The sequence below is a fragment of the Protobothrops mucrosquamatus genome, unplaced genomic scaffold (assembly GCF_001527695.2).
Source record: "Protobothrops mucrosquamatus isolate PMUCROS unplaced genomic scaffold, P.Mucros_1.0 scaffold_83, whole genome shotgun sequence".
NCBI lineage: Eukaryota > Metazoa > Chordata > Lepidosauria > Squamata > Viperidae > Protobothrops > Protobothrops mucrosquamatus.
The window spans coordinates 72,139-93,548 of NW_015386159.1; the positions used below are offsets into that span (position 1 = coordinate 72,139).

Sequence of the window (21,410 nt, forward strand, 5' to 3'; positions counted from 1 at the left end):
TGATCTAACCCTAACCCAAAGTGGAATTTTCCTCCAATGGGATTTTCCCATGTATTTTACTAGGAAACATAGATAGGGCAGCCTAGAAACATAAGTGCCCTCCTAACCATACCCAAGCACTCCGAGTTTGTTGGCCATGTCCATTTTGCCCTATGAGTTCATGGTGACCTAACCCTAACCCTAAGTGGAATTTTCCTCCTATTGGATTTTCCAATGTATTTTACCGGGAAACATAGATAGGGCAGCCTAGAAAAATAAGTGCACTCCTAACCATACCCAAGCACTCTGAGTTCGTTGGCAATGTCCATTTTGCTCTATGAGTTCATGGTGAAATAACCCTAACCCTAAGTGGAGTTTTCCTCCTATGGGATTTTCCAATGTATTTTACCAGGAAACATAGATAGGGCAGCCTAGAAACATAAGTGCCCTCCTAACCATACCCAAGCAGTCTGAATTTGTTGGCGATGTCCATTTTGCCCTATGAGTTCATGGTGACCTAACCCTAACCCTAAGTGGAATTTTCCTCCAATGGGATTTTACCGGGAAACATAGATAGGGCAGCCTAGAAAAATAAGTGCACTCCTAACCATACCCAAGCACTCGCCAACAAATTCAGAGTGCTTGGGTATGGTTAGGAGGGCACTTATTTTTCTAGGCTGCCCTATCTATGTTTCCCTGTAAAATACATTGGAAAATCCCATAGGAGGAAAATTCCACTTAGGGTTAGGGTTAGGTCACCATGAAGTCATAGAGCAAAATGGACATTGCCAATGAACTCGGAGTGCTTGGGTATGGTTAGGAGGGCATTTACTATTCTAGGCTGCCCTATCTATGTTTCCTGGAAAAATACATGGGAAAATCCCATTGGAGGAAAATTCCACTTAGGGTTAGGGTTAGGTCACCATGAACTCATAGAGCAAAATGGACATTGCCAACGAACTCGGAGTGCTTGGGTATGGTTAGGAGTGCACTTATTTTTCTAGGCTGCCCTATCTATGTTTCCCGGTAAAATATATTGGAAAATCCCACAGGAGGAAAATTCCAAGTAGGGTTAGGGTTAGGTCACCATGAACTCATAGAGCAAAATGGACATTGCCAATGAACTCGGAGTGCTTGAGTATGGTTAGGAGGGCACTTACTTTTCTAGGCTGCCCTATCTATGTTTCCTGGTAAAATACATGGGAAAATCCCATTGGAGGAAAATTCAACATAGGCTTAGGGCACAGGTCGGCAACCTGTGGCTCCGGAGCCGCATGCGGCTCTTTGAGCCTTCCCCTGTGGCTCCCAGCCTCCTCTGCAATTTGCAGACAGAGACAGAGACAGAGAGAGGCACTTGCCCTTCCCTGCTTCTCTCTCTGTCTCTGTCTGTCTCTTTGTGTTTGTGTTGTGTTGTGGTGTGGTGTGTGTGTATGTGTATGTGTAAAAGAGAGTGGACTCACGGTGTTCTCCGAGGAGTTGAGAAGCTTACTGGGCGGAGCTCCTCCCTTTGCTGCATCTCTGCAGGAAGCAGGAAGGGCAGGAGAGAGCTAGCTAGCCCAGCTATGCTGACTCAGGAATTCTGGGAGTTGAAGTCCATGAGTCATAAAATGAGCGGAGGTTGCCTATCCCTCAGTTTGTTGGCGAACAGCTTGAAGCCAGCTTGCCAGGTGAGCAGAAGATTGGAGGGGGGGAGAGAAAGAGAGAGGGAGAGAGAGGGGAAAGAGAGAGAGAGAGAGAGAAAGAAAGAGGGGGAAGAGGACTGGCAGACCAAGGGCAGAAAGAGAGAAGGTGAGGGAGAGAGAGAGGGAGGGGGAGAGAGACCCTTTTGATATCTAAAATGAAGATAACACTGCATATATCCTTTTTTGCCTTTATGATTGATTGATTGATAGATAGATAGATAGACACACACACACATATATACACACAAACATATACATACACACACAGTGTGTTTGTGTGTATGTATATGTTTGTGTGTATATATATATTTGTGTGTGTGTGTGTATCTATCTAGCTATCAATCATCTATCTATCATCTATCTATCTATCTATCTATCTATCTATCTATCTATCTATCTATCTATCTATCTATCTATCTATCTATCTATCTATCTATCTATCTATCTATCTATCTATCTATCTATCTATCTATCTATCATCGTCTGTCTGTCTGTCTACCTACCTACCTATCTATCTACAGCAAGTTTTTCAGACAGACCGGTCTGATTGATTGCACCTTGGCATTTTGACTGCTATACTGCAGTTCTATTTTTTTTTTTTTAATAATCACTTTTGCCTTGCAGCCCCAACTAGGGGCGTTAAGGAGGCTCAAGTCGCTACTGCGATACATTACAAATTCAGATTTCTTTTTGCTGACAAAAAGATTTGCTGACAAAAAGATATATATATATATATATATATATAGGTAAAAAAGGATATACGCAATGTTATCTTCATTTTAGATATCAAAAGGGTTTTGCGGCTCCCAGTGTTTTGTTTTCATTGGGAAACGGGTCCAAGTGGCTCTTTGAGTGTTTTGGGTTGCCTACCCCTGCTCTAAATTGTTCCAAACCTTCAATTAGTTATCCCAATATTCACAATATAAAACAATTCATACACATGGAAACATCTCTTTTCAAAATACTATCTTCGTGTTCATGGCAAATGTTAATATTCTGCAAACACTTAACTGCAGTACAAATGGTAAGGTTTAAATCTGTTACGTTCTTAGTTTCCTGGTTAAACTAATCATCTACTGATCATCACAAAATATAATTCTGATGATTACATTATTGTTGCCTTATACATTTTTAAATGGATTAAGGGCTCAGTTGGACTTCTTTAAGACTTTGAAATTAACTGAAAGGATCCTTCTCCATGGGAAAATTTTTCCGTTTATATGCTGAGACTAATAAGATAATTTGAAAGGTTGGACACAAGAGGGCACCAGATGACTATCTTAAAAGAAGTGTTTGATATATGCATGGAAGAAGCGTTTTAATTATTCAACATTATAGTAGAATCAGAAGGTGTTATTGAAGAGGAACGAGCCTGTTGCATAAAACTGAAGTTGACTTAGAAGTACATTTTAAAATTACAGCCTATGGGAAAGAGATGGAAATAATAGTTTACAAATTAAATTGGATGATGACTTAAACATTAAAAAAGATAGACACATAATAAATCAGAAGAGTGATGTGGAATACTATCCTATACTGGATTTACAAAAGGGATCTGTTGGAATTATCCCATAAGATTGGGAGTGGATTGATCAAAATTGGCTAGAAGGAAACACAGCTGTCTAATTCTCAATGTTTATTGCTGGAGGTTCTGATCCAAATGTCTTTACTTCTTTCAGGTTGCTTTCTAAATGTTTGTGTCATTGACAGATATTTTGGGGCACCCATTGGCATAATCATGGTCAATGGGCACTCCATAATCACGGAGAATAAAGGTAGTACAAACATGATCCACTTTAGCAGGTTCTTTTTATTATTATTTGTTAGTATGATATCCTGTTTCTCTTAATAATGTGCTTTTTTAAAATTTCACTTTATTCTTTTACTTCTCCATTCTTCTAGGTAACAGTTGTTTTCATTTTAAGACTTAATAGAAAAAAGAAATATATTGAATTAAATTATAATTAGTGAACTGGGTTTGGCAAACCAACTGCATATAAATGTAAAGAGATTGATGCTTGCTCAGTATTTTTACAAGAGTCAAAGTAAAAGAAAGAATAGTAGTAATAGTGTTTGAGTATGAGCATATACTTCCAGTGCAGGTAGAAAGGTAAAGGTAAATTGTCAGATATTAATGAGCATACTCAGCAAATACTGTTGACTAAAACTGACTTGCCAATTTCTAGATTTTATAACAGTTTTAAAGCAACTCTATTGAAAAATGGAAACATAGCAAGTTAAAGCATGTCCTATAAACCAGTCATGTGCAAATTTAAGAGAAAAAGTAGAATTCCTTTTAATATGAATCAGTTCAGTGAACTCTACAGTTAGTGAGATGTGACTGAAATGGTTATTCTTGTTTTTTTTTCTAATGTTGATATTGTGGTTGACATTTTATTTTTGAAATGCTCAATGCAATAATTTTGATTTTGAGAAACCAGCTTGCCCATAACCATCAAATGAATTTCCTAGCTATGTGATAACTTTAACCAGTATAATGCTTTATACATCTGTACAAGACAGATCAATCTGGCTGATGGGCATCATACTGTACCAATGAACTATGATGGCCTGACATGTATTTAGTGATACTTGGGGATGCATGCTGTTGCTCACTCTTCAACCAATCTTCATAAACTGCAATATAATACAGTAGAATTCTAGACTGTTTCTCTATTAGCTAAGTAATCACATTTTTACTGTTCCCCCCCCCCGCACCCATTTCATTCATCAAAATGTAATAGATAACTAGCAATTAACATATTAAGGAAACTTAAGTCTCATGTTATTTTAGTTTGTGGTCGTGAATCTCCTAAGGAAGTTGATGTATAAGTTTCTTGATCTTTCCAGTCTAAAGTATTAAAGGCTGTAAGCTTTGAAAACCACTTGACAGTGTTTTGGAATGTGGGAGCAGAAGTACAGTACCCTTAAAACAGTGCTGTCAGTTTTCAGTTTTCTGTGTGATTCTCAAAAAAGAATGTGGATACTTTAATAAGTGAGTCATTAAAGCCTTCATATCTTCATTGCAATTCATTAAAGTGACCATATTATTTTTTAAACTCGCATGGAAAAACTGTTAGCATTTTCAAACAATGCGCAGCCCTATTTAGGAGCATAATAATAATAATTTGAAAGGATGACTAACTCGTTTTAGACATATATACAACTTATTCACTCTTTTGTAAGCGAGTTTGCAATTTGGCTCTCGGTTCCTGTAATAGAATTTTGGCTTCTTGCTTTCAGTTTATGATATGCTGATATCTTGAGGGAACAAAAATGAATCTTGTTCTTAATTAGGATTGCTATTTATGCTATGCTAGGTACAAGAAGACCCAAGAAACTCTGACTCAAGCAGGGCAAAAGGCCACAGCAGCTATCAGCAACGTTGGAACAGTTATCAGCAAGAAGTTTGGAGATATGAGGTATGCCAATATGGATTTAATTTAAAGGATGACCTTAGTTCTCATTGGTTATTCTTCAACTAGTTTTGCAAAACTGAATCATAGTTAAATTAGCTTTCATTTTTCCTTGCTACCTTATTATGATACATTTCTGATTTAATTCCTAGAAAATAGGCAATAGAACCAAAGAGCTTACTTGTTTAAGTCCAGTTTGCTAATTCTTACTAATAAACGTATAGTTGGGCCACAAAAACTGTACTAGCTTAATTCTTTTCTTGGATGGAATCTTAAAGACAAGTATTTTGAAGAATACCTATGGAGATTCTCAGTCATCCAGGTCATAATTGTCCCAAAAGTGCTTTTTCAAAAGGCAACTTGCTTCAGAACTGAAGTCAGAATTGAAAAAGCTTCTTGGATGAGAAGCAAAACAAGAAAAAACTAAGTCCAGTTCCCTTGAAAAAGCACTTTTGGGATGAAAAATAACTAGTTTACCTCCAAACTTTTCTTAGAAATGCTACGTACAGTGATGACTGCACACATTCTTAAGCGATTAGAATGTTAGAACTTATAAAACTGCAAGTATCTTAATTCATCATTTTCAGTAGAGTGCTCCATGGTGGATCTTTTCAGTCAGAGCTGAAAATTAGACATTTCAAGATTGAGCTGACTGATAAATAGCAAGGTGATCTGTTCCAGGTTTATAAGCCTGTTAGGCAACTAGTTTTAATTTTGCATTTGTTTTGTTACTTATTGCCAAGGTTTTAGCAGGTTGTAGGAATGAGGTGAAAGACATTGGAGATAGGTCCAAGATGAAAGGATTAACAACCATTTTCAAAAGGATAGTTCCCAATCTTCAAAACAATAACTGGCAGTAAAGCAAGTTGCCCATGGCTTAATCTCTAGATTGGAAGTTATCTTCCATCATCTTAAATGGAAAATCCTATGTTGACTTTAATTTATACTGTTGGATATGAGACTTCTCCATTTCAGTACTGGGGTTTTGCACTTTTCCATTTCCAGCTCAAACAAAGCCAAATTTGGGTAGTTTTGGCCCATATTTGCTGTTGATTTTGCTTTAGCTATGTTTTTCCCCCCTTGAAAAAGAATTCTTGGAATGAAGATAATTTACTGTGCTACTCTCTAATATAATTTCGACTAATAATAAGTACATTTTACCATCGTTATTTGCCACTTGATAAATAAAGTAGCACAAAATAGTTGTGTGTACTTTGTTTTTAAAAAGTAATAATAGATATCTCATATCAATAGCAAGCTTTGAAAAAGTAAAGATAAATATATCACATTAAAATAATGTGATATAAATATTCTTATATTAATGATAATACTGGGTAATTTTTATAGCACCAGGTTCAGGAAATGATTGATTATGTGCCATTAAATCAGTGTTGATTCTTAGTGATCACATAGATTGGTTTTCTCCATGTTTATATCATCCAGGACTTCAGTTGATTCAATTTAAATCATCATTGTTTTCTCTTTGGTTAGTTGACATAATTTATACCACTGAATTATATATGCCAAATGTGCAATCTAGCAAGTAAGCTCTGCCATTGAATACTTTCATTTCTCACAGTGGAATTGGCTTGGAATTATCTTGCAAGTCCTGTTGAATTCATGTTGCAAGCACAGCCAGAGTTAGTTGATTAATTAATTAATTAATGTCTAAGTTTTCTGTGCCATTCCATTCTAAATTGACTCTGAGAAACAAACAAATCTCCCATGCTTTTAATTTCACTTAATTTTATGTCTACTGAAATGAAACTGACTCACCTATATATTTATGTTGCATATGTTACTACTGATTTCATTTATAGATACATTTTAAAGCAATATTATTCATTTAAGGGATGAAGATGCATTCTAAGACATTATTTTGATATTTAGTTTCCAGAGCTATTGATGATGATAATAGTCTACTAAATTTCTGCTCTGTAAAATAGCTATGTTTTAGGAGTATTAAATAGTTCTGAGCATAGCAAACTTCATTTAACAGACACGAATTATTTGACATCTTACAGTTTGACTGCTAGCACCCTCTGGGAACATATTTTCAAAATCGTGTTCTTATTAGAAACATATTTGAGATTGCAAATATTGATAGTTATAGGGCTGGAGAAAACATTGGAAAAGGGAGCTATATAGAGGGCTTTCTACAAATCAGGCATTACTTTTCAAAGTCTGAAAGCACCTGTGGCTGGGAGGGATGGAAGATTATTTATTTACTAGCTATACCCAGCCACGCGTTGCTGTGGCTCTCATTCACTCAGCCAACAGATGGCGGTTTTTCAAAAAAGTATGATTTTACCTGTCACAGGTGTGACATCTATATAAAGTAGGTATATAGAAACACGCGCGTATTCGAATGCAACGTTGTGTCAAAATTTCAAAGCAATCGGTGAAGAACTTTCAGAGATTTAAGATTTTGAACAAACGAACATTTACATTTTTATTTATATAGATTTAGTCAGATGGTGCTTTGCATGTACTAACATACTTTATAAAGCACTCTTTGCACATGCTTTCTGGTCATGATAAACACTGTAAATATTGTTCAATCCCTCTTGGCACTGAGTAGACTATGTTGGGTTTTGAAAGAACTTCAGTAGCCATATACCCATCCTTAATTCTTCCTGATTTTTCCTTATGCTGCTGATCCAGGTCACATTCCCTTGGGTAAGGTGACTATATGTTGCTACTACTTCTTATTCTCTGTCTGTCAGTTTCTTATTTGTAAGCCACCCATTGTGCATTTAGGAAACTTTGAAATTACATGAAGAATGCCATATATACTTCCAGATAAGCCAAGAATTTTAGGTGCCAAAATACACCTTCAAAATTGCTTTGGCTTATCTGCAGGTAGACTTATCCATGAGTATATGTGGTAATACTTTTTAAAATAAGCCATATTTCCCATACATACGTGTGGACACGTCCACCTGCAGATAAACATATCCTAACTTTTGTAACCAAAATACCATGAAAAATGCAAGTTGGCTTACCCGTGAGTGCATAGGGTAAATACATACTGTAAATATTTTGCAATGTTTTTTACTATGACAGTTTTTCCCTCCTTTAAGGAGGGAGGTTATTACTTTAATTAAAATATTTTTGAATATATAGCTTGATTGAACGGTATAAAGATTGCTAAGGACTGAAAAAAAATCTGCAAGCATTATTGAGGAAGTTGCTAATATGATAATTAGGAAAGTTTAAAACTAGATCTTCCAACTATAGGTATCACTTCCACAGTAAATATGCATGTATTGGTCTAAGTATAAATATCCATGATGCTCTCAATTATAGCCTGGCACTTTCCAGCTGCTTGAAAGCTTGTTTCTTTCTGAAAAATGGAAACAGTTGAGTTAGCTCTGAATCTGTCCCATTTCCTATTTTCAGAATATGGATGTGGCCCTGGTTAGATTGTATTGATTTGTGAATTAGTGAATAAAGTATTTCCTGATTTAGAACTATTGCTCTTCTTCCCGTTAGTATCTTAATCATTCCCTTCCTTCCTGCTGTTGCTATTGGCAGTCCCCTAGACTACTCGTGATAGGCACAATTAGAATGTTATATACTAACCATGTGTAGCTATAGTCCATCAATTAAAAGCAAATGAAGTAGATTTAAAGTGTCACCACGGAAGATCTTCCATAAGATTCTGACAACTGAGGGTTGTATTTTAGTGAGATTCCAAAGTAGCTTTTCATCAGTGAGCATGTTCTTAGAATTTAAACTACAATAGTTTACTGCTAGATGTCATTAATGTGAAATCAATATAGCTGCAAAACTGCAATAGCTTTGTATTTTCTCTTCTTTTTCATGCTTTTGCAAAGCAGGTATTCTATCCGCCACTCCATGAGTATGCCTGCTATGAGGTAACTACTGTTATATATCAAATGGTACTATAATTATAAAAATATTTAATCCTACAGCCTTTATATTGAATATTAGAAACATTTTGTATAATTTCATTTTCCATTTTTTTCCGATACATTATTGATTAAAGAAAACACATCAGGCTTGGAGTCATTAAAAGAGACCCCCATGTTTGGCTAAGATTGAAACTTAATGGCAGAAAAATATTGTACTGAGTAGTAGCAGTAATTGATGATGGAGAACAGAAAACATTCTCCATCAATTACTGAGCAGTGCCTTAAAACAAAAATGTTTGAAAACATTTGTTTGTATCTGATGTATGTTATATTTAGAGAAAATAGGAAGCATCTTTGAGGGGAAGGGCACCCACTACATTTTCATACCTTATTCTTTATTCCCAAACTTTCCAAGGCCAAAGTCCTAGTCAGATCATTTTCATTCAGAAACAAACTTGATTCTAATTCCTGGCCAGAGAGTCAATTACTCTGAATTTGATCTACTAACATTGCCTACGTGGCAGAGGACTTTCACATCAACAATCTGATTTCTTAGAAAAATTTCAGAAATGAATGCATTTGAATCAATTTTAAGTGCTTTCTGTCATTTTGTATTATTGAATTAAAGCTTCTTTCTGTTTGGCATCAGCCTTCCAACTGAAGTGTTTGTTCCTATGCCAAGAGTTGAAATACAGTATTCTCTGAACATCATTATTTTTCAAATGCAGAGTCCCAGCTACCCAAATTTCCATAGATTTTAACAAGTATCTTTTTCTTTCTTCTTGAAGAATGATGTCTGGAATAATAAGGCCACAAAGAATTGGCATGGTGACATGGGCTTTATGGATGACCAAGTATTTCAGAATAATTCATATTATTCTTGGTGCTCCATGAGGTCATACTGTTCATTTCTTCTAAATGGGTTAAAACTTAAAACCTTTAAATATTGACTAAGGAAATGAACAGGATTAAGTATTAACAAATATTGTTCTTTGTTTTATCCCTTAAAGGAATTCTCCTACATTCAAATCCTTTGAAGAAAAAGTTGAGACCACTGTTACAAGCATTAAGGTAGGGAGGGATAAGAACAGAAGAAAAAGGGATTAGGGCAAAGTTGGTCAGTTAAGTCATTGTTGGCACTTGTGTTACAAGCAAACTAGATTTTCACAGGGTTCCTTCTGTGAAATCCCAGTGCATTTTTAATCCCAGAGTATTGCTTATCAAGAGCAAGTCCTACTTTCAATAAAACTTATTCTCAGATCTATGGCCAAATCATCTGCATTTTTTTCAGGATTCCTGTAATTTCTTTTGTTCAGATAGATTCCTTGTTTTCCCTATGTTACTATTTTTTTCTAAAATGCAACATTAGATCTCTGTGTGGGAAAGTGGATGAATTTATTACCAACTTTGCATTTAAGAGCCATCTGAGAGCTTCTGTACTTCAATATACTGTACCTAATTTAATTGTCATCATTATGTAACACAAAGCTTGCCTATTTGTTAACACAAATAAACTAATAAATTTTTGCTCTAGCATAAATAAATTACTATGCAAGAGTGGAAATAATTCCTGGTATGGTAGTCAAAATATGTAAACAGCCCAGAGGGACAAAGATGAAAATTTGATTATAGCAAAATAATGGTTTTGTTCCTTCCAGACAAAAGTTGGAGGTACACCCCACCCTGGAGGAAGCTTTGAAGAAATTCTTAGCTCTGCGGCCAATGCTAGTGCTCGGAGCCCCGTTGCAGGAAGCCGACTTTCAGAAACTGAAGACGAGCTTCACTGCTAGGTGAGGGATTTCTTTGCCCTGCTGTTTGCATATGACCGATGCACGAAATGTTTCTTTTCTCTCCAGGGCTGAGTCTGAAGTTGTAGGACAGCACTGAGACTATACCTACGCAGTACTAGGCAGAGATTGGCTGGGATGCAACCAAATGGCCGCTAGTGCTGCAGAAGTAACTGCTAGCTGTCCTTCTATATTACCCATTTTATTCTATTTATGCTTATAAGTGATTTTACATCGTAACTTCTACACTATACAATTGTGTCAATTTTTAAAATGGCATGTATCATCTTAAGAAATTTGTTCATGTATGTTTTTCTAATGAATTTCAAAAAATAAGATCAGATTATTGTTCAAGTTATTTCTCTATTCTGTTTTTCCTGGCGTAAATAACAAAGCTGTTTTTGCCTGTTTTCTGTTTATGTGCCTGTTTCTGACTGTTAAAAACAAATCAGCCTCTTCATTATGATATGTGCCATTGGAATGAGGACTGGAACCAAAAACAATTATGTCACAAAGTTTTCTGTCTAAAGAAGCAATGATATACATGCCTTTAGTACAAAGTACTGAAGAAATATAAAAAAAACATGAGATAATTTTGGTATAGTCAATCAGTAAAGTTTGGTCTATATAAACAGTTCCAATTTCCTTGCAAACGTGGCATGTACCAATTTAATCTGATAACAATCTGAACCAGATTATATCCTTGCTTGCCTGCAATTGTTTGAATTGTAATAATATTTTTCTATCTTTTCCATTGGAGTAAAATAAGTGTGCCTATCCGACAGACCTGAGCATATTTAGACTTTTTAAAGAGAATATTTAAAATTTCAATTCTTAATATAGGGCTGGACCTTTGAAGTATGTTAAAAAAAATAATAAATCTTGTAATGCATGACTTCTGAACCTAACAAAAAACTGATATCTAAAAGATATGGAGCTCAATTAAATTTATGAAGCATTATCCAATTTGAATTATTTGTATTTATTTATAAATTATGTAAATGTGGCCTGAGCAGCTACTTTTACTTTCCCATTTCAATTTTATCTCCCTATCTTGCTGGGTTATGTGGTTCATTTAAAGAAAGTTACTGTTTTTATTGCAAATGTTAAAAGAAGCAGGCTGAAAAACTGACACGTGGCTTAATCATTTGGGTTTTCACGTCTGAAATTCAATAACTGGAACTGACCAACTGGTGAAAATGTTTTCTCACTTAATACAGTCTTTTGCCGGGCAGAGAGTCTGATATGGAAATTATGAAGTGGTTCATACTGTGTCCAATTTTAATTCATTACTGGATATTCTAGGTACTAGTTGCCTCCTATAAAACTCCAACCATGCTTTTAAAGCAGCCACTTTAATTTTTTGATTCCAATAAAAAAAATTTGCCTTCCAATCCCACATCACAACCTTATTTATTGCCTATATTTTATACAAATTATTTGATAAATCAGCAGTCTTCATATGTACCACAAGACCACACACAAACACATGTTCAAATCATAAAATAATTTATTTTAGATGCAGCTAAGCACATTTCAAAAGTGATTCAAGTTGGAGGATCACTGTTTTCTGCAGCTATGTTTGCATTTCTTTCTCTATTTATCGAAGATACAAGCTGGACTATTTCTGGATGACTAAATTTTCCTGTAGAAAAAGACTTTAGTTAGTTAACATACTCATCAAGTCAGCTAAATGCAAAATTATGGCAGTAACTCTGGTAACTATACTTTCATCTACAAGAACTATGTTATGTAAGCTTTTATATTTGGTACTCATCTGTTTGCCTAGACTAGTTCTATTTTCTAAGGTGTTCCTTCCTAAAATTACAGTAAAGTTTGGAATGTTGAAAAAAAATGGTAGGCACCTATGTTGTCACCTGAAATCAGATCAGATGAGAGGAGGAGCAAGTCCACAGCACACATCAACACAATTGGCTGGGCTTTTAAATGCCCTTTGCCTCTGAAATCAACATCACAGAGAGCTATAATGTTACATAAATTGACAGCTGTTTTGCTAGCCTTTCAAAAATACAAATAGACAAGCCAAAGTCATGGAAAACAGGAGCACCAACTGCTGCCATCAGGGAAATGCTTGTTGGCAGTTTGTGTCTTTGAAATCTAACTAGAAATGTCTTGCAACTTCAATCATGTGGAAGACTTTAACAGATGTATCCATCTCCTGAAGGACAAGCTCCTACAACCAAAATTGAATTTCTTATATGAGTAACTAGACTTCTACAAGATTTAGGCTATGAATAACTCTCTAATCCTGATAATTTCCAGGGGCCAAAGCAATGAGGCTTTTTCTAGTCAGCCAAAGGCAGCAGCCCCCAGAAGGTCAATGCAACCTCTTTCCCATTCCCATCTTGGTGCTATCAACTTCTGAGTTTGAAGAATTTTGATACCAGAACACTCTGAAAGGGGATTATGGGTGTCTCAGTCATCTGTTTCAAATTAATATCCCGTTTTTCTTTATTTTATTTAGCGTTTCACAATGTTACGTTAGCCAGGAGACTACAATGCTAATATATAATAGTAGTTTGGCTGCCTAAGACTGCTGGCCCTGTTTGCTTCACGCTCATTCACTTTCTAAGCAGCGCCACCAGGGACGAGCTAGTTCTGCACCAGAAAGATGAACGGCATCCTGCAGCATCTTCCAGGGGCCTCTCCCTCCACCAAGGCCGCTTCTCAAATGGGTGTCACAATTGGGAAGGTCCTGCCCCAGCAGGATTCTGACCTTCCAGACAAAGTAATACCTATTTATCTACTTGCATATAACATACTTTTGAATTGCTAGATGGGCAGAAGCTGAGGTAAGTGATGGGAGCTCACTGTGCCATGCAGTACTAGGACTCGAACCACTGGAGCAAAGACCATCTCCAGTGTCATTAAGCCACTGAGCAGCCACTGTTGAGTTGTGAAGATATTTCATCATAAAAGCACAAGGGTATGGCTTTCTTCTCTCCCATTAGAAATATGCCAAAATTCTTATTGGGCAATAGGATAGCTCTGCCCAGTTAAGTTAAAGTTTGCGGATATGGCAAACATTATTCATGGAATATGGAGAATATCCAAGATGGCTCAAGTCCACAGAAGGCTGAGCATTTCTGGAGTGAGGGAACAGAAAGGATAGTTGTGGGAATTAGCATGGGTAACTGACAAGTAAACTCAGCAGAGAACCCATCCTGTAACATTTGTTTTGTCCTATGAGTCATAAATGTAAAGTTGTTTAAAGTAAAAGATATTTACCAGCAGTAGTATCATAAAAGTCTTGTAATCTCCCAGGTCTTTTCTCTAACTCTTCATACTCTAAAGCTTGAATAATCATCTCACTTTGGTCCAGCTGTTTTACAAATTTTGCTTCTGCAGTAGATTGACATTCATATTCCTGAAGAGAATTATGTAATGGAAAAGAAGTTCATCCTGTCACAAGGGGGCTGAAAATCATTCCCAGCATTACTTTTTCTAGCAACTCAGACATGTAGAAACAAATGCAGGTTTATATCTTGTTATTGTTCACATTCTGATCTAAGAGATCCACTCTAAACTAAACATCCTCTGGGCTGTTGGCTTGATCTCCGAGCTTGGCGATTTGGCTGCAAATCGGTGATTTGCAGCCAAATCCCCAAGCTCAGAGATCAAGTCAACAGCCCAACTACCAACCCAAGCTACTAATATTCAAACACATCTAAACATCCTCTTCCTTCACAATGCAAAGGTTAGGTTTGAGTTCCAAAACAATCAAGGTGGCCTACAAAGAATGCTTCTTCAATGCAGGGGCTTCCAAGGACTAGTGTGCCTATTCATTTTGATAACTTTCAACAAGATTTGACCAGTTACCTCAAAGCAGTTCTTTCATCTCTCCTGGTATTTTTCCAGTAGAGTGCCTCTCTTCACTTAGTTCACGTGGAAACTATGTGTTCTGAAACTCTCTTTTGTTGCTAGAGAGATAATCTTGCTAAACCTTTGTTGAAATTGTAATTCTCCACACGTAGCATGAGCTGAAATCTTCCTAAACAAACTTCGTCTGTTTTGACTGAATCTTACATTTATTGAACTCACATGCATACTGTTTAACACATATACAATACCATTTCTCTTCCCAACCATTTCTAAGGAAAATATTGCCTCACTTGAAAAAAAATGGCCTAAATGAGAGCTGACCTGAAATTAAGTTGAAATTAAATCCAGAGAAAATAGAGGTGAAATGCTTCACTCTGGTACTGAGCTGAAGCTTTTTCTGAATGAGACTGCGCTCCAGAAAGAACACCTTTCCATCTTTTGAATGTTTCTTGACCATCAATGGTCATTTGCAGATTGTGACTGTGATGTGCATACTTGCAGGCATGCAAACTTTTCTAAGCCAGTTGGACTTAGCAACAGCCTTTTACCTCTTGGATACAATCTGACCAAACTAAGGGCTGCTCTTGAAAAGTGGCAAAGTATAGCGTTACAGATAGTCCTTGACTTACGACCACAATCAGGCCCAAAACTTTCATCGCTAAATAGATGCAGTCACTAAATGAATCAATTCAATTTTACAACATTTTTTTACCATGGCCATTAAGGAAATCACATGGTCATTAAGCAAATAGGCTCCCCCATGTTATGAACCCTGAGAAGGTCGTAAATGGCTATCATGTGATGCCAGGATGCTGCAAGTATCAAATATGTACCAGCTGCCAAGCACCCAAAGTTACCCGACCACAGGGATGCTGCAACGGTAAGTTTGAAGAACACTGTTCGTAAGTCACTTTTTTCAACACCATCATAACTTTGAATGGTCATTAAATAAATAGTTGTAAGTCGAGGACTATGTATACATGGTGCCTATGATGGAAGATCTGCATTGTTAACTATTTTAATCACTTCAAAATGTTTTGTTAATTAAAATTAACAAAAGCTTGGCAAAATACATGTTTTTACCATCCTCCCAAATCTTTAATTTTAATTGTATTAATCTTCCTTTATGCTTTATATTTTTCATTACTATAAATATTGAATGTTGGAAAAACCAGGCAGTGTGTGTGTGTGTATGTGTGTGTGTATGTATATGTATATATATACATACATACATACACACACACACACATATATAAAACATTGTTACCAGTTTCTGTAGGGTGCATGTGTGTATCTTATTAAAATGTTCTTTTAACATTGCATATTTTATATTTTTTTAGCTTTTAAAGTTACTAATTTTTTGTATTCCACCCTTCTTATGCTGGTCTATGACCCTAATAAAGATTTGGTTCATTGAAGCAGAGATATAATTCAAATAATAAATAATCTTTATGAAAAGTATTCTGTTTCCTATCATCCACTACACATATTATTTCATGAAACACAGTATTTCCCCAAATTAAAAAAAATATGCTCTAATGTGACCATAAGAACATAACTCATTCTTTGAAGCTATTAAACAAAAACTGAGGAAAGAGGTCACCTGTATGGACAAGGTATCCTGATCATGTTAAGTGTGTATACTTCAAATTGCTAACTGCATAACAATTACCCTGAATTTTACAAAGAGCAGTAGAAAGAGATTCCTTAAATTGATGGTGGCTTTCATGCAAAACTTTACTGAGCAGTCCGCTTTCCCCAAACCATTGTTTTGAGTATAACCAATTTTTAGCACTGCTTTAGAAAAAAAAATCCATTAATAATTTTAAATGCTGAAACTTACTTCCCAGAGTTCATAAATCTCTTTTCCTACATCCTCTGACAGCAACCTGGTCAAATGTTTCATAGCTTCCTAAAAAAGAAAAGAAAAGAAAGGAAAACATAATCCCCAAGATGCTCTAATTTTTATTAAAATACTAACAGAGAACCTTTTCCCTATTCTCTGCTTTCGGAGATCAATTAAGACCACAGTCTATTGGACTGCTATTCAGAATTGGTAAGGCCAGAGGATGTTAGCTTGGTTTTTATCACTACAGGTAGTCAATGATTTATAACCAGTTGCTTGGTGGCCTTTCGAAATTATGATGGACCTCCCTGGGGTACTTACAACTTGGTTCTGAAGTTCCAACAGTTGGCTGCCTGACATGGTCACAGGACTGCATGTCAATCACTTGGCAACTGGTCAGGTTTACAGCTATTTGCAGCACCCCCGTGGTCACATCTTTTTGACGGTTCTGCTGAAAACTGACATTTTCTTCACTTTCAGCCTCTAGGGAACCATTGGTTTGCTTAACGACTGCCAAAAAAAAGCTCACAAAATCAGGCCCGCCATGTGGTTGACTCAATTTAGAAGCATCACAACTTATAACTTTGATGGGCAGGCTCCATCATGGTTGTAATTCAAGGACTACTTGTAAATGTACAAATGTACCCAAACTCATCGTAATTGGTGGAAATGACATAAATTGTTAAGCAATCACCAGAAATATGTTCTAAAAGCCTTCTTTTAATGTTGTTTTGGGAATGGCAGGTTAGGGAAAGCTGCTATAGACAATCACACTATTTCCATTTCCGTACTGACCTTTTCTTGCCTATGTTTCTCTTCTTTGGAAATATTATCAGCAGGGGCAATGTCACCAACTATGCATTCAGCCATATCATGAACCAAAGCTAATCGAATGCACCTGCAAAGAAAATATTATAAAGATATGCAACAAGAAACACCATCTGCAAAATTTACTTTGAATATTAGTAAATCGTATATAGAAGATATCCAACAAAACAGCTCTTCATATAGGTTAATGAAATTAAAAAGCTTGTCAGAGGGTCATAAAGAGAGGCCAGTAATAATTATTTTAAAAATTCATTCTTTCACCAATGCAACCATTTGTAACATCATTTTGAGGCCCTAACAACAAAAGCCCTCAGTGTGAAACTGATTAAGATCTGGTCAGTGTCAAGCAGAACTAACCAGACAGAATCTATTAAATAAAGGCAGCAACCAAGCAGTGATTTTCACGGTGTTTCTCTCTGTCATGTGTTATCTTAGTTACGATTTTACTTCTGATTTTAAGGAACAGATTGTGGTCACTAAACAAGGAGGGGGTGTAGTCTTGGAGTATTACTTTTCAGTAGCAGCATGGCCCTGGGGAGTGGCTGCTCTATGGACATTCCACTTTTAACTGCATTTTGGAAGAAGTTGAAAGTTGAGCTTTTCTGGAGACCATTTGGAATGACACTTGGATTTGGGAAACTTTGTTTTTGTATTATTTAGAAATATTGCTATTACTGTTATTCTTTCTATTATTTTATTCAAGCCTCTTGTATACTGCCTAAGAAATAATCAGACAGGAGAGGCAAGAATCCCCAATGGATTAACAGTCAGAGAAATAAACTTAGAAAGGACCCGCCTAAAAGTGGCAGCAGGACATTTGTATTTCCAGAGTTGCAAGATTCTCTTAATGTAACCTTACAATAAAGTAGATTTAGCCCATCTAATCATGTTTCTTGTCTGGTTTACTTGGAAGGTCTGACATGACTTAGAATGTTCTGTGCATTCCTGTAGTACAGAAATTGGGTTGAGATGTAATATAAAGGTAAAGGATTCCCCTGTCCAGTCGTGTCCTACTCTAGGGGGCGGTGCTCATCTCCGTTTCTTAGCCGAGGGAGCCAACATTGTTCAAAGACATTTCTGTGGTCATATGGCCAGCATGACTATATGCCGAGGCGCACGGAACACTTTCACCTTCCCACTGAAGTGGTACCTATTTACTTGCATTTGCATGGTTTCAAACTGGTAGGTGGGCAGTTGCTGGGGCAAGTAACGAGGGCTCACCCAGTCATGCAGCACTCAGGTCTTGAATCCAGGCTGTCAGCTTTCTAACAGACAGCTCTGTCTGTAACAGATGACCCCCCCATGCCCCCACGTGATGTAATATAAATATAAATCAATCAATCACTCTTCCCTTACATTGCAAATAACACTCATTTTTAAAGAGAACTAAAACATCATGAGTTCTGCTTTATGTCAGTTATGCTGATTTAAAAACATAATCCAACATGCATCCCATTTTAAAACAAAGCCAATATGATCAAATATGACCAACTTTGGGGAGGGAGCATTTTAATAACAGCCATAAGAGATAGTGCAACCATCACAATTCATTTTGAACAATTAGTGTTATTTCGCAATTAGACTTCAACTGGTGCAGAGTGCAATGGCATGGGCAGCTGTTGGGGTCCCTAGGACGTCTCATGTTACAACACTAATCCAGAAGCTGCACTGGCTGCCCATCTGCTTCTGGGTGCAATTCAAGCCACTGGGACTGGCTTGTCCCACTCACATTGGCAGGGGCAGCATGCTGCAGCCCCTTTGGTCAAGGAACTTCAGCTGTGGAGTCAGGAGAAGGCCCTTCTCTGCCATGGCTCCTGCCCTTTGGAACATCTTTCCTGAGGCAAGATTGGCTCCTACCTTTTTGTCCTTCCACAGGAGCCTGAACACCTGACTCTGCCAGTTGGTTTGGCGTCCTAACAGGGGAGCATCACGCTGGAGATGGTTGTTGAATTAAGGGACAATCCTACCCCCTGTGCATCCTGTTCCCCCCATCTTTTAATATATTTTATTTTGATTGGGATGTCTATTTTTATTATTTTAAAGATATTTATTCCGATTTTAATGTTTTGATGCTGGAAACCACCCAGGGTTATTTTGTTGCGAGATGGGCAGCAAATACATTCGATAAATAAAGTAAACTTGTTTAATTAATTTTAAGGTCCACTCACCTATCTTTATTAAGAGTTTTATCTTCAGTGACCATAGCCATAATTGCCATTCTGTACATGTGATCTGAGACACTTTCTGGATTGTTTACCTTTCTGTATACCCAGCCAGTCCGAGGTACTCTCTGGTTTCAAAAAAGGACACAGAAAACCCAGATCAAGAATTAGACCCAAGCCTCGGGCAGAATGTTCATCTATTGTACCACAGAAACATTTAAAAAAAATATTTATTGATTTTTTCCCCCAAACACAAGTAAAAGGAAGGACTTTGTCGTGTTGTTTTCAATATTTAGCAACTTCAAAAAATAACTGCAATCTTTTTCACAATATTATTTATTAATTCAATTTATATAGCAGCCATCTCACAACTAGGGGAAGCTCATAACTTTTAAAAATAATGCAATCATAATATAAATCATAAGCAACAGCCAAGGAGCCCAAGCAGCCTAAACAAATAATCATTATGGGCTCTAAATAACACTCTAACACTCATGCCCAGGAACCCATTCATGTCAAAACACCCTTAAATACACAAGTGGATTGTGCCAGCTCATACACTACTGGCCTCCTGAAAAATTACATATTTAATGAACTAGATCTGGGAAGATCCAGGTTCAAGCCCATCACCAGCTATGGAAATGCACCGAGTGGGCCGGGGTCAGTTATATCTCTCAGCGTAATCTATCACATAAAGGTGTGGAAAAACTAGATTAGAGGCTGATGTGGGCAGCACTTTGAACGAGCAGATTAAAAGCGGAGTAACAATATTCTCGCTATCGTCTCTTCGTTTTAATTGGTCTTATTGTCATTTCCTTTCCTGTCCTATTCTGAGCCCAGAGTGCTGGGAAGTCATGCAAATTCGATGAATAACTGAAATCTAAATCCGAAATAAATGAATATATTTCGCCACCGTGCACCTGGATCCCAACGATTCGCCTTCCGACAGGCAAGGAAGGCAACCGGATAAACAGAACCTTCCTCCACGCAGGGGTTCTCAACCTTGGCCACTTTAAGACTTGTGGACTTCAACTCCCAGAATTCCTCAGCCAGCAAAGCTGGCTGAGGAATTCTGGGAGTTGAAGTCCACAAGTCTTAAAGTGGCCAAGGTTGAGAACCCCTGCTCCACAGGAAAGCTCGGTTAGCCTGCCTGGGATCGCAGCCTTGTAACCCGCCCCGGAGGCCCCGCTTATCGTGCTCATCTTACGTCCCACGGGCCCCGCTCCGGATTCGTGGAAGATCGGGAGTGGGGCTTCCAAAGGGAGCCGAATGAACGAGCCAGGTCCGCGGCGGGGCCAGCAAACCAAGGCGGCAACGAAAGCCCAGCCCGAACAGGGAGAACGGCCTAAAAATCCCCCACCCCACCCAGCTCGTCGCTCCGGATTTCCCACCTTCAGCTGCCCCACCAATTTCAGAAACTGCAGCAAATTCCCCATCGCGCCCGCGGCCACTGCGTCGTCAGCCCGCGGAGGAGCCACCGCCATCAGCCGGGAGCCGGGAAAGAGGCGGGGACCCGCTCACCGCTTAGGCGCGCCTTCCGGTCGCGTGCTTCCAATCCGCTGTTCGCTGAGTTCGTTCTCGGCCACGCCCCGGTCGCTTTTGACTCCGCCTCCTCCTCCGTCAACAAAAGCCTTTGAGCGGGGATGCAGCTGGGCTTTCTTGTTTTTCCTTTGAAGACGTTTCGCTTCTCATCGAATAAGCTTGACTGTAAAATAATTGATTGGATATATGGGATATAATTCGTACTTTATCATGGGATTTGAATTTTAAAGAGACGAATGTGATGCTGATGTTATAATAGTGGTAAGATTATTGTTGTTTAAATTGTAGAAAAGATGGGTAGATTATATTCAGAGAAAGGTAGAAAGTGATAAATATTTTTTAGCTTATGAGTACATTTTAATAATGTTTATTATAATCAAGGCTATTATTATGTTTAAGTCTTGAAGAAATGGTAAAGATTTCCGCATATTTGCAAGATTAATTTTA

The 21,410-nt window shown here is 37.4% G+C and overlaps 2 protein-coding genes across 4 annotated transcripts in view; one reads left to right on the plus strand and one right to left on the minus strand.

The window, feature by feature from the left end:
• Window positions 1-11,704, plus strand: part of TPD52L1 (TPD52 like 1) — a gene marked incomplete at its 5' end in the record, with an annotated part of 32,272 nt that extends 20,568 nt beyond the window's left edge. The window contains 5 exon segments of one of the 3 annotated variants that reach the window (XM_015814149.1): window positions 4,982-5,083; window positions 7,742-7,756; window positions 8,920-8,958; window positions 9,966-10,026; window positions 10,614-11,704. In XM_015814149.1, the coding sequence (XP_015669635.1) occupies window positions 4,982-5,083; window positions 7,742-7,756; window positions 8,920-8,958; window positions 9,966-10,026; window positions 10,614-10,745 (349 nt within the window). 3 annotated transcript variants of the gene reach the window in all.
• Window positions 11,705-12,224: 520 nt separating this feature from the next.
• Window positions 12,225-20,934, minus strand: HDDC2 (HD domain containing 2). The gene is made up of 6 exons (XM_015814167.1): window positions 20,813-20,934; window positions 19,428-19,549; window positions 17,227-17,329; window positions 16,429-16,497; window positions 13,992-14,130; window positions 12,225-12,387 (listed from the first exon to the last, which is right to left on the minus strand). Exons 1-6 carry the CDS (start codon window positions 20,903-20,905, stop codon window positions 12,290-12,292), a joined length of 624 nt encoding a protein of 207 aa, XP_015669653.1. The 5' UTR covers window positions 20,906-20,934; the 3' UTR covers window positions 12,225-12,289.
• Between the last annotated feature and the right edge of the window lie 476 nt (window positions 20,935-21,410).

Excerpts from the sequence above, each read along its gene's own strand:
- HDDC2 (XM_015814167.1), bottom strand. The coding sequence starts at position 20,905 with ATGGCGGTGGCTCCTCCGCGGGCTGACGACGCAGTGGCCGCGGGCGCG. Across the intron at positions 19,550-20,812 it reads AATTGGTGGGGCAGCTGAAG|AGAGTACCTCGGACTGGCTG; the intron begins GTGGGAAATCCG and ends TTTTGAAACCAG. Across the intron at positions 17,330-19,427 it reads AAAACTCTTAATAAAGATAG|GTGCATTCGATTAGCTTTGG; the intron begins GTGAGTGGACCT and ends TTTTCTTTGCAG.